The sequence below is a fragment of the Gigantopelta aegis genome, chromosome 8 (genome assembly GCF_016097555.1).
Source record: "Gigantopelta aegis isolate Gae_Host chromosome 8, Gae_host_genome, whole genome shotgun sequence".
NCBI lineage: Eukaryota > Metazoa > Mollusca > Gastropoda > Neomphalida > Peltospiridae > Gigantopelta > Gigantopelta aegis.
Window position 1 is genome coordinate 74,942,340 of NC_054706.1, and position 14,610 is coordinate 74,956,949.

General features: G+C 36.8%; 1 protein-coding gene across 2 annotated transcripts in view; it reads right to left on the reverse strand.

Moving 5' to 3' along the window:
- The window catches only part of LOC121378849 (golgin subfamily A member 6-like protein 6), a 57,077-nt gene that overhangs the window by 14,961 nt on the left and 27,506 nt on the right, over positions 1-14,610 (reverse strand). For both annotated transcript variants that reach the window (XR_005958768.1, XM_041507190.1), the window contains exons 12-13: positions 14,084-14,239; positions 3,683-3,910 (exon numbers count right to left, since the gene is read on the reverse strand). Coding sequence is in view for 1 of the 2 variants with exons in the window: in XM_041507190.1 (XP_041363124.1) it covers positions 3,683-3,910; positions 14,084-14,239 (384 nt within the window). In the remaining variant the exon portion in view is untranslated. The remainder of the gene's footprint in view (positions 1-3,682; positions 3,911-14,083; positions 14,240-14,610) is intronic.

Consider the following 14,610-nt stretch of genomic DNA (forward strand, 5'->3'; position numbering starts at 1 on the left):
CGGGGTCCCACTTGTAAGTTCATTGATAAGTCGAGTGATACAAAAAGCTAATTGTTGTCAACAGGCTTTAAGGTCGTGAAATTCAAACACTTGTCAGTGTTTCCCTGGCTTTATACTTCAGCCTGTAGCGATCCATTGTTCGAGGTAGGGAGGACAAATGAGAAAGAAGAAAGGTGTTTTTTCATTTAAAAAAGACGGATTTCCTCCTCAAGGTAAATGGTGCTCAGATTACCGCTCAGAGTTGAATGAAAAGTCAATATTAATTTATACTCAACATATTAGGTCTGTATCCACTCGAATGAGACTCAGTCTGTTCAAACATTGTCGGTCTTGTGTGAAAAAGAAGTAACAACAAACCAGTTCTCGTGAATGTAGCGTACATGTGTTATCTATCACTGCGTTTTTCTATATTACAAGAATTGTATTATTTTCTCCAACTGATAAATGGCAGTTTATTATGAATATCTATTATTATAATATTTATGTTGTTAAAACTTTTCATTATTATCAATAGCTTTGTCATTTCAAGCTTGTCTCACTTAAAGTCCGTCTCATTTAATGACACCACTAGAGCACATTGATTTATTAATCATTGGCTATTGGATGTCACACATTTGATAAATCTAACATATATAGTCTTAAAGGAAACCCATAACATTTTCCCATTATTTGCAAAGGATCTTTTATATGACCTTTCTCACAGACAGCACAGCACATACCACATCCTCTGACATGCCAGTGGTGGCACATTGGTTGGGGTGGGAAAACACCCACCAAAGAATGGATCAAGCAATGAGATTACATTCTACACCTAATGCATCTTAGACGAGAGCTCTAATGACTGAGCTACATTTCAGCTCCCCCTCCCACCCGACAAAAAAAGAAATAACAACAAAATATTTCATATGAATGTTAGAAATCAGCATTTTTGTACATTATAAGAACTTTATTATTTTTCAACTGATGGTAGTTTATTATTAATATTTATTATTATTATTACTATATTTATGCTGTTTAAACGACTCTCTGTTATTTACAATCTGTCTTTTCAAAGTTGTCTCAGAGTCTACATGATTTTCTAGCACAGTACAGAACATGATTTGTAGTAAGAACAAATGTCATCCATTATTGCGAGCTGGTCTCCATTCAGCCGTAATTGTGCACATTTACCGCGTTCTCCGTTCTGTATGAATTGTGTCCCTCCCTAGCCGCTATTTCTAGCTCCTGCAACACTTGATATGTTTCAATTTCATGTCTCGTAAAGAAACACAAGGCAGGCAATACTTCTAGATATAGTTCTTACAAAATAATCACATTGTTCACGATAAAGCCCACATATTAAAGGCATTAGCTGACAATGTGTGTGGTCGCAATATGTCTTTATTTATCACACAGGGTATCACAATTTACTTGCATACTGCTAGCAGGAGTAGAGAACACACTGGTGCCATACATACACTGTCTGGGTGAACTGTTAGAGGAACTGGCACACTGTCATCATGCCGTGGTAACTGTATGACCTGACACGTAATAGCCCAACCACACCAAACATGGCTTTTTATTCTCACCTATACACACAGCACAGTCTTAGATATATTTCAAGATTGTTGCAAAACATTGAGGAGCCAACTACTTGACAAATGTTTACACCAACTGAGGGTTCAAGTATGTATGTCTTGGACACATCTTCAAGTTTCCTGGAAATATGTCCAAGATGATAGATGGGCGGGTGTGAGACAAATACAACTTTTAGTCCTTCACAGACATGTGACATTAGTGTTGACCTATGTGACATTAATGTGACACCAATGTTGAACTATGTGATACCAGTGTTGACCAATGTGACACCAATGTTGACCTATGTGACACTACTTTTTACCAGTGATACTATTGTTCTTATACCAGTGTCGACCTATGTGACACCAATGTTGGCATGTTACACCAGTGTTGACATGTGACACCAGTATTGAACTATTTGACACCATTATTGAGCTATGTGATACTACTTTTCACCTGTGACACTGTTATTGTTGTGACACCAGTGTGACCTATGTGACATCAGTGATGACCTATTTGACACCAGTGTTGACCTATATGACACCAGTATTGAACTATGTGACAATACTTTTCACCTGTGACACTGTTATTGTTGTTACACCAGTCTTGACCTATATGTCACCAGTGTTGACCTTTGTGACACCAGCGTTTACCTCTGACAATGATACTTAGAACATCTGCAACACTTGTTGACCTCTGTGATCCTATGCTATTGACCTCTTAACATTAGTAATGACCTGTGTGACCCCATGCTACTGACCTCTATGACACCGTACTGTTAATCCTACATCCCACCAATTACAAGTCATGACTTGGCACTGAAATGGATAACTGAAAATGTTTCCATTGTCTATATGAAGTGCGAAGCGACTTTATGAATGGTGATGCGTTAGTTCAGTGTGTTGTTTAGTGTTGACGAAGAGGCATTTAGTTAGCACACTTGTGTCAAGCCTTCAAAGCAAGCCATGTAGATGGTTCATCACGCTGATTGATCACTGGAGTGTACGCCATAACACGCTGTTTACATCGGAGCCCTTCACGCGTCGAACATAGCTCCGCTTTCATACACACAATTCTCGGAAATCTCTGCATGTGACTTGGGCCTCCCACAAATGTTCACATTTTTCCTTCCCATTACAGCAATTAATTCTGATTAGGTTCTATCCCAACACTCAATTTGAATTACATGTCATTAATACTTTAAGTGCTTCAGTCACTAACAGTAATAAGGAGGAAACTACCCGAATGCACCTTAACACATGCACTACATGTATGTTAGATGTTTAATTTGGACTGATAGCTCATATGTAATCTTCTACCACTCAATACACATTTTCACAGGGGCTGCAGTTGTGTGATACACTGCATGCAACTTGGTCTGTATTCCAAAGCTAGTAATATTCAAATTCAAATATCCTTACTCATTTTTAACACTATATATCGGTATTTGAATTCAAATATCCCTACTGATTCTGAACACTATATATACTCTACCAAAATTCAAATATCCCTACCTTGAATATTATATCAATTTTTAAATTCAAATATCTCTTACATATTTTGAACACTATACTGATATTTGAATATTACCTTATTTTTAACAGTATGCTGCTTTTGAAATTCAAATATCTCCTACTTTGAAACTATTTTTTTTTTTAATTCAACTATCCCCTATTTATTATGAACTCTATATTGATATTTGAATTCAAATATCCCCATCTTATTTTGAACACTTCTATATTGCAAATACTTCTACTGATTTTGAACACTATATTTGAATTCAAATACCTATACTTATTTTTAAAATGATATTAATATTTTAATTCAATATCTTCTTTTTATTTTGAACAATATATTACTAGTTGAATACAAAAGTCCTCTACGTATTTTGAACATCACATTCAAATATATCCCAATTATGTTTAACACCAATATTTAAATTCAACGTTTTTTTGTCTGTTTCTTACCACTACATCAATACTGGACTTTTCTTATTTTGATCACTACATAGATATTTGAATACAAATATTCCTACTTTTTTAGAAAACTTTTTATAATTGAATTTTGAATTCAAATATCTTATACTTATTTTGAACACAAAATTTCCAAAATAAACTGGACTTACCTTATCAAGTTCGGCTTTTTCTTTAAGCAGTCGCTGCTCCAGCTCTTTTTCTTGTCTCTGTCTGTCGACTATTTCTTGGGTGAGTTTCAGGTTGTTGATTCTCTTGATCTCTGCCAGCGTCTGCTGCATGCGCCGCACGGACTGCTCCTGTTGCTGTCGCGCGTACTCAGCATTGCGCACCTTGTTGTACAGACTCTGTTCCAGATCATCGCCCTTGTTGACCATTTTCTGAAACACACAACAAAGGAATATAACCCTTTGCCATATTGCTCTTTGTTATGTCACAATTAATAATTGTTTAATGATATTCCATCACTTTACTTAATCATCAGTCATTAGATGATTAACATATGGTAACTGGCCATGTTCCTTGTTGCATAGTCTGCCCTTTTTCTGAAGGGAATACAACACTTTGTCATATTGCTCTTTGTTACTTCACAATGAATAATTGTTTAATGATATCCCATCACTTTACTTAATTTATCAGTCATCAGATGATGAACATATGGTAATTACAGCATGGTATTGGCCATGTTCCTTGTATAGAGCCTGTCCCTTTTTAAAAAAAAAACAGGAGAAAGGAATGTATCACTTTGAAACACTGGTCAACCAGTCTTTGCCGGGAAAGGCAACTGATCACTCCTACTCCCCTCCACACTTGCCTGAAAAGTTTTAGGACAATGACAAGTTGATCGCCTTTCAATAACTTTTTCAGTAAATTTTGTTTAAAACTTCATGTGATTACTCATGTGGAACTATTTCAGATATTCAGCTTGCCTTCACTTTGCTCATGACGAAGATGCTCAACAGTTTTATTGTCATAGTGAATATTTGTTTTACGACATCCCATGGCACTGCTTAATCAACAGTCATTAAATGATTAACATAATGGTAATTACAGCATGTCATATTGTTTGTACAGATTCTGTCCTAAACATTCACCCTTATTGGCCATGCTCTGAAATACTGCAGAAAGTAGTCCCAACAAACATTACTACAAGTATATCACTCTATAGTTCATGACCTCAGAATAACAGGCCTGACACATTTGTCATTTTTTTGTTTAAAAAGATAAATGCAATTGAAATTTCAGTTCCATTGTATGAAGTGAGACACTTGAGAACTGAGAACATACTTAGAGAAACAATTTACAATGAACTTTCACTTTCAGTTTAGTCTCTAATGTGACAAGCCTAAGGTGTTGTAGGCCACTACATGTCCTATCACCCTTGATGAACACACCCACTCAGTGACCCACAAGTGATACCTCAAAGGCTGTGGTATGTGCTGTCCTATCTATGGATATAAAATGCATATAAAAGATTCCTTGCTGATTTTCAGAATAGTAACCTATATTACAGAAGCAAGCTTCCTTATTTTTTCTTGACCATGTGTTGAAATAATACATTAGACACCAAACAGCTGCAGTTTAAAATGTGCTGAGGTGTCATTTAAACAAATATTGCTTTCATTTCCTATCTAATATTATAAAACAGCTTTCAATCTGAGTCCCGCATCTTATGTGTGAGCCTGTAAGTGTTATACATAAGTACAGTGCCAGAGGGGAGGGAAAGAGACATGCTGGGTAATCACAGGTGAAATCGTCATACGAATTACTGCCCGGGATGACAGTATCTGTGAAGAGGATCTGAGGAAATCATCTCGGTAATGTGACAAGATGGCAGACAGACCTATCCCCAAGACATTCTCAATAATCAGACCACCAGTAAGAGATGTCAACTCGCTTCAAACATTAACAACATACAGTGAACCCTGCTTAAACAGCCACCTCTATAGACCCATCCTGAAAATGTCAACTCGCTTCAAACATTAACAAGACACAGTGAACCCTGCTTAAACAGCCACCTCTATAGACCCATCCTGAAGATGTCAACTCGCTTCAAACATCAAAAAGATACAGTGAACCCTGCTTAAACAGCCACCTCTATAGACCCATCCTGAAGATGTCAACTCGCTTCAAACATGAACAAGATACAGTGAACCCTGCTTAAAAAGCCACCTCTATAGATCCATCTTGAAGATGTCAACTCACTTCAATCATCAACAAAATACAGTGAACTCTTCTTAAACAGCCACCTCTATAGACCCATCCTGAAGATGTCAACTCACTTCAAACGTCAACAAGATACAGTGAACCTTGCTTAAAAAGCCACCTCTATAGACCCATCTTGAAGATGTCAACTGACTTCAAACATCAACAACATACAATGAACCCTTCTTAAACAGCCACCTCTATAGACCCATCCTGAAGATGTCAACTCACTTCAATCATCAACAAGATAAGTGAAGCCTGCTTAATCAGCCACCTCTATAGACCCATTCTGAAGCTGTCAACTTGTTTGAAAGTCAACAACATATAGTCAACCCTACTTAAACAGCCACCTCTATGGCCCCATTTTTAAATAATCAGACCATTATTATGAGATGTCAATTCATTTCAAACATCAACATTAACAATGGATAGTGCACCCTACCCTGTTAAAGAAGCCACCTCTATAGACATCATTCACAAGAAATTCTTAGTAAACAGACTGACAAGTTAGACAATTCCATGTTCAGATATGTGTAGCTATCTACCTTAGCTGTTCTAACACTTGCCTTTATCCCTTTATCAAAAACGAGACTTAAGCTGTATCCTGACTGCATGCAAACCACACAAGAGATTCAATAATATTTATATCCAACCCAGATGTGATCATCGCAACAGTCTCAACTTTGAAAATCAGTTTTAGCATTATGTTGTTCATTATAGAGATAAATATCAATTCTTTTTTAACACAGATAATGGGCTGTAGTAAAGTATTGCTCATTCCACACATCCTTATACTGTCTTGTGAAGACTGTTACTGTGTTATAGTTCAGGTTTATTCCAGACATCCTTATGTTTCTAGCCTAGAGCGCACATCTTACACTCTGTGGCGTGAGTTGTTTTATATTGATTGCCATCAAACAGAGACGAGTTCAAACAAAAAGACCAAAATGCCTCAAGATGAGCCAACATACATGTAGAACCGAGCCATCTGGCTGCCTAGCAGATGAACAACAACCATTATCTCTCACTCGGCACATCATAAATAGCAATATGAAATTCTTTGATCTTCACACAGATTGTCTTATAAAGTTCCAACACCAGTATTCAGTTAAACAATGTTACTAACAAATAAAAATGAAAGAACAAAAAAAGAAAAAAGAAAAGAAAGATTTGATCTTAAGGTACATGATAAACATAGAACCCCCCCCCCCCCCCCCCCCAATAGAAACCATAATGATGATTGGCAAGAAAAATGTTTTCCAGCTAGAAGACAGTGGGCACTTTTATAGTTATGTAATTAAAAACTTTCCAATGTATATGATTTACTCTATTCTGATTTGACAATGATGCTAAAAAAGTGAATGTTATCATTCAATAAACCTCAGAAAATGAGTCAATACGTCAAATCAGACATCATGACATAAAACAGGTCACGGAAAGGATGCTAGAAACTGATTTATGTGTATTTTTTATTAAATAAATTGTGTCATTTGTAATTATAAGAATTTCCCCCCACTTTTGTAGGAATTTATCAATATATAACAGTCAAAGTTTCTATACAATTTCTTAAAAAAAGACAAAGAATTCTCATTTAACAACAAAATGCCAGTACAGCTAGTAGGTTATGGATTAGTGTTATAATGGTTGATTAAGTTTTAAGCATGGTTTTCTGGGCAAGTGGTCTACCCAGGACAGAGGTTTGTAGATTAGTAAAAGATTTTTTTGTTTGATGACACCACTAAAGCACATTGATTAATGAATCATCAGCTATTGGATATCAAACATTTGGCAATTCTGATATGTCATCTTCAGAGGAAACGTGCTACATTTTGTCATTAGCAGCAAGAGAACTTTTTAATGCACTTTACCACAGACAGGACAGTATATACTAGCCTTTTAAATACTAGACATGGGGTACTGGTTAGGATGCAGGAAAAACCCACTAGGTCTGCCGAGAAGATTTGATCCTATGACCCATGGAAGCACCCCAGATGAGCACTCTACAGACTGAGCTAAAGACTGCCCCTATAATAGAGGAAGTATATACTGTTACAACATCACTTCTTTCTCAGATAGGTGGGATGTAGCCCAGTGGTAAAGTCTGTTCCTATAATAGAGGAAGTATATACTGTTACAACATCACTTCTTTCTCAGATAGGTGGGATGTAGCCCAGTGGTAAAGTCTGTTCCTATAATAGAGGAAGTATATACTGTTACAACATCACTTCTTTCTCAGATAGGTGGGATGTAGCCCAGTGGTAAAGTCTGTTCCTATAATAGAGGAAGTATATACTGTTACAACATCACTTCTTTCTCAGATAGGTGGGATGTAGCCCAATGGTAAAGTCTGTTCCTATAATAGAGGAAGTATATACTGTTACAACATCACTTCTTTCTCAGATAGGTGGGATGTAGCCCAGTGGTAAAGACTGTTCCTATAATAGAGGAAGTATATACTGTTACAACATCACTTCTTTCTCAGATAGGTGGGATGTAGCCCAGTGGTAAAGACTGTTCCTATAATAGAGGAAGTATATACTGTTACAACATCACTTCTTTCTCAGATAGGTGGGATGTAGCCCAATGGTAAAGTCTGTTCCTATAATAGAGGAAGTATATACTGTTACAACATCACTTCTTTCTCAGATAGGTGGGATGTAGCCCAGTGATAAAGAATGCCCCTATAATAGAGGAAGTATATACTGTTACAACATCACTTCTTTCTCAGATAGGTGGGATGTAGCCCAATGGTAAAGACTATTCCTATAATAGAGGAAGTATATACTGTTACAACATCACTTCTTTCTCAGATAGGTGGGATGTAGCCCAATGGTAAAGACTATTCCTATAATAGAGGAAGTATATACTGTTACAACATCACTTCTTTCTCAGATAGGTGGGATGTAGCCCAGTGGTAAAGACTGTTCCTATAATAGAGGAAGTATATACTGTTACAACATCACTTCTTTCTCAGATAGGTGGGATGTAGCCCAGTGGTAAAGTCTGTTCCTATAATAGAGGAAGTATATACTGTTACAACATCACTTCTTTCTCAGATAGGTGGGATGTAGCCCAGTGGTAAAGACTGTTCCTATAATAGAGGAAGTATATACTGTTACAACATCACTTCTTTCTCAGATAGGTGGGATGTAGCCCAGTGGTAAAGTCTGTTCCTATAATAGAGGAAGTATATACTGTTACAACATCACTTCTTTCTCAGATAGGTGGGATGTAGCCCAGTGGTAAAGACTGTTCCTATAATAGAGGAAGTATATACTGTTACAACATCACTTCTTTCTCAGATAGGTGGGATGTAGCCCAGTGGTAAAGTCTGTTCCTATAATAGAGGAAGTATATACTGTTACAACATCACTTCTTTCTCAGATAGGTGGGATGTAGCCCAGTGGTAAAGTCTGTTCCTATAATAGAGGAAGTATATACTGTTACAACATCACTTCTTTCTCAGATAGGTGGGATGTAGCCCAGTGGTAAAGTCTGTTCCTATAATAGAGGAAGTATATACTGTTACAACATCACTTCTTTCTCAGATAGGTGGGATGTAGCCCAGTGGTAAAGTCTGTTCCTATAATAGAGGAAGTATATACTGTTACAACATCACTTCTTTCTCAGATAGGTGGGATGTAGCCCAGTGGTAAAGTCTGTTCCTATAATAGAGGAAGTATATACTGTTACAACATCACTTCTTTCTCAGATAGGTGGGATGTAGCCCAGTGGTAAAGTCTGTTCCTATAATAGAGGAAGTATATACTGTTACAACATCACTTCTTTCTCAGATAGGTGGGATGTAGCCCAGTGGTAAAGACTGTTCCTATAATAGAGGAAGTATATACTGTTACAACATCACTTCTTTCTCAGATAGGTGGGATGTAGCCCAGTGGTAAAGCATTCGCCTGACTGGTGATTGGTCTAGGACAGATCACCATTAGTAGGCTTACTGGGATATTTCTCATTCAAGCCAGTACTCCACAACTGGTGCAACAAAGACTGTCTTATGTATTATCCTATTTGTGGGATGGTGCATATAAAAGATTCAATTCTGGCATTAACAGGATAGCACATACCATGGCCTATTGATCTATCAGCTGTACGACAATGCTTGCAACAGGACCCAGTGGATGCAGTGTGTGGGGGGAATCCTGTTTCATCCCACCCATGTGGACTATCCTGTACACAACTGGTATTACTTGTATTTAAATGTGCAGGTGAACAATTTATGAGGTCAGACGGAATAAAAAAGTCATTACCATGACAACGTGTGTCATTTATATGTGACAGGCATGTGTGAGGACAGGTGTAAAAACATCCAACCTGACAACATGGGACTTGTTTAATTGACTCTTTCTTACAGATTATGTATCCTTTTATTAGTACTTAATGTCAAAGTATTTTTTCTTTATAAATGATAATGATGATATGAATGTACCACACACCCGTTTGCAAGTCAGCACAAAACAAACTAAGATTAGCAAGTTCCACAAAGCATTACACTTAGGAATAATACCCTAGTTTCTGTAATATGCACATTTGCTATACAACCATTTTACAAAATTGATAATTTAAGTAAGACGTTGTAAATAACACTTGTCTAATAACTACTCTTTAGGCGTAGTAAAAAAAATTGTTTGGTTCCGGTTACCCGACCGTCCCTAAATTTTTGGTGCCGACCCTAACTTTTTTTAATCTTTTCCCCACCCTTTTTTTTTTCACCTGTTTTATTTAATAATTCATTAATATCAATCCTAATTTTCGTCGACTCTAAAAACAACAACTGCAGAGAGATGCCATGAGATCTGTCAGTCCAAGATCTCGTTACCAGAAGACCCGGAACACTTCGCGCAATTTTACTTCCGAAGAGTTCCAAATGAAAAGCTTCCGAGAGCCATTCGGAACTCCTCGTACATTTCCACGAAATATAGGCGTAGCGGAATGTGGCAAGGTGTTCCGATTCCTTGAATGTCGTTTCATTTGAAATTGATTTAAATACATGTGTAATATTATTTGATTTGAATGAGCACATTTTTGACATTCTACTCTGTAAATGGAAGACGCCATTGACACCATATGCTCTCGGACGTGTTCTCGTACTAATTCGGAACTACTCGGAACTTGTGAATCCAATCTTCAAAATGTTAAGCTAGTTTACTGTTAAAAAACAGAATGATACAAATTTCCAGTCTATTTTGGTAGGGGAATTCCCTAAAACGTAATCGAACTTCTAGAAATACCGAGTTACGATTCAATGTTAAACATAAAGAGTAAATATGAAAATAGCCGATTATGCTGAAAAGATTACTTAAATTAAATATTTAGACATCAACTCTATCAATATTTTGCATTTGTTTGACAAATAACCCCTGTATTTATTATTAAATATGATGATATCCATGGCATTTGAAATGAACTGGTAGTACCCAAAACCTTAAGAAATGACAACTCTTTTCACATTTAATAGCGTCTGCAGTGCTGTAGTTGTGAGGGGGTGTAACCATGATGTGGATCAGACCTTTAAAAGCAAAAATACAAACCTGTTTTACCTCTTTGTCAACAGTGCAAAGATACTGTGCAGTGTCCTTATGGACGACCAAAAGGGAAACTGTTTTCCTGAAAATAGTTGTTTTCTTTTGATATCTCTGCTATGAGGATATCTCTGCTATGAGGATAGTTAGTATGGAGATCTTTTTGTTAACTTATTTTGTTAATTTTTATTGACATCTTCGTTGTGTTCATGATGTACATTTTGTTACTGCAATACTGGCAATGAAATAGGCCGGGAAGATCAGTGTTGTTGCTGTAGTTGTGAGGGGGTGTAACCATGTTGTGGATCAGACCTTTGATATTAAAACTTTTTTCCAATGAACAAATTATAGTGTTATTTTAGTGTTATCGTAGTTTATAACCTTACCGTGTAGTATTAGACTTGGGTGGTGTTTACATTAATACCGATTGTGGTTTGACTAGGTTACGACATGGTTTTTTTTATAGAAAATAATTAACGATTCTCATTAGAGTATGTATTGTCAGTTGCACTGTAACACAAAGAAAGAGCTTTTAATATATTAATCTGCTATACTATTCAGGAAATATTAGCTCGAAAATGGGGGGGGGGGGGGGGTTCCCTACCTACCTACCTACCCTATTTGTTTTTGGCATGTAACAGGAACCAAACAATTTTTTTTACTTGGCCTTACATTCAGGGTTACTTCATTCATTATATATAAGTTAACCACTGAATTAACTTCGTATAAAATGGCCAGCCTTGACTCCAAAATTATAGTTGTTGGAAGATGCCAGCAACTGGTGGAAGCAGTATATAAATATATAGCCCATGATGTAAAAACAAATTGAGGGGAGTGATTAATTGCTCATTAATTTTAAGACTTTACCACAGTGATATCATATAAATTCACATGCTTAGGGTTAAAATTACTGCCCTTAAATGGTGAGGTCTGTATCGTAATATATTAAAGCTTAAAAAAAAATATACGTGTGTTTCAGGTTTCATCCTTGAAAAAAATACATTTCAGGGTCACTACATAAAATTAGGGTAGGTCAGGAAACCGGAAACACACATATTTTATGTTAGGCCTAATTAACTTGCCTTCCAACAGAGGGAGCCTATGTATTATATTTACAGTTGGTGAAGTGAAAATCAAAATGTCTCCCCTTTCCTCTTCCCCAGCTTCTGGCTCCTATGAAAACCATATACAAATGGGGAATGTTTCATTCCAATACTGGTTCCAACCCAGACACTTGTTTCACCCACTTTAAGAGTGGTTATAGGCATGTTTTCTAGGTGTATGACCATGGTGGGTGATCGATTACCCGACAGACACTACAGGTTCCATGTACCCCAGGCTCGGGTGATACTGAGATAACTCAACTGAAAGCAAGCTTGGAGCACAGCCCTGTCAAGTAGAGCCATATAGAAAGGGAAATACTGATGCTTCACCATTCATTGCAATAAAACCATCGGTATATGTGTACAATGTCCTAACAAAAATGTTTTTGTCTCTGTGTTAAATGTTTATGGTATTTTTACAAAAACCCATGGTATATCCTGTCTGTGGGATGGTGCATAAAAGACCCCTTGCTACTAATGGAAAAATGTAGTGGGTTTCCTCTCTAAGACTATATGCCAGAATTACAAATTGTTTGACATCCAATAGCCGATGATTAATAAATCAATGTGTTGTAGTGGTGTCTTTAAACAAAACATATTTTTCTTAACTTTATAAAAACAAAAAACAAAACACTTTTTCCAAGAACATGTGACTTCTCCTGACTGAGAATTAAAATAAAGATTTCTAGATTTTCCTGTTGAAACCAGGATGAAACATGATGACATGACACACTGGAGAAATAAAAGTGACAGAATCGTCTGGTGGAGATAAAAAATGACTTCCAGTGTCTTAAAGAATGTTGCTCATCATGCCACCTGTAGCAACACCTGGGTGAGTGAATGAAATAAATTAACAAGACGAGGCACACACACACTTACACCTGGCACTAACAGTTCACATTAAGTGCTACCTAACACAGGCAGCTAGTTCATGTCAACTCACAGAGGAATGTGGCCTAGTCGCAAAGCACTCGCTGAATGATCGGAATCATTTGGGTTTTCCTTCATCAAAATAAAGTCTGTCCTCTTTAATGACACCACTAAAGCACATTGATTTATCAATCATTGGCTACTGGATGTCAAATATTTGGTAATTTTGACATTAGTCCTAGTGAAAACCCCCGCTATATTTGTCCATTAGTAGCAAGTATCTTTTATGTGCACCATTGCATAGACAAGATAGCACAAACCTTTGATATGCCAGTCATGTTGCACTGGCTAGAATGAGAAATAGCCCAATGGACTCACCAACGGGGATCGATTTTCGACCAACTATGCATCAATCATGACTGGTATATAAAAAGAAGAGGTATGCACTGTCCTGTCTATACTAAAAGAAAATGTAAATAAAAGATCCCTGGCTGCCAAACATGTTGTAGAGCAAGGTTCACAGACACCGTAATGAATTTTATGTTAAAAACCTAAAGCCATCTTTAAAACTATAGGTTTGTGGTAATCTAACTCACTACTTAACTGTAGAAAAAAAGAAGAAGGTAAATGAAGGTGATAACTTACAAAAAGGACCATTAAGTATAGCTGATGGGAACTAACTTCCTCAAAAGAAAGGGCCGAATTTACACAGCCTGTTTTTCATAAACACTGGTGTTTTAGCATTGTAAATGATTGTAGATAGATGCGTATAAAAGAAAAATAGGCTTTGTAAATTCATCCCAATATGTTGTAAGTTCTATTACTACGACGAACTTACTGAGAAGAACTTGATGGAGTCTTCATGTTCACGTATCTGCTGCTCCTGGTAGCGTTTCTTGAAGCGTTCCTCCCACACGGCCTGCTGGGATTGCTCCCGGTCTTTCTTCAGCTTCATGTGGTTGTGCAGCTGATTCACCCGCCGTGCATTGTGTGCCTACAAACAAAGACTATACACTTAGTATGTTAACAGACTTTCAAGGCTAACAAAAGAAAATTATCAATTGATCATCTAATCTCACCTTAAGGTAAACAAATGGTGAGATATCCCAAAATCAAACATATCCATTTAGTTCACTTGATGAGAATTAACATCATTAATGCATAATGCTATACATAGTGAACTGCCAATAATGATGTAGTCCTTCCCTGTGTTACAACCCAACACTTGATGAAAGTATGTTATGTGGTGCAGATGCATCTTTACCATCTCAGAAGAAACCAGTACTGATATTAAATGGTAGATTTATGGCATTAATGCCTATGACAGAAGTATCCGATATGAATGACCACAAGAAAAGCATGTGG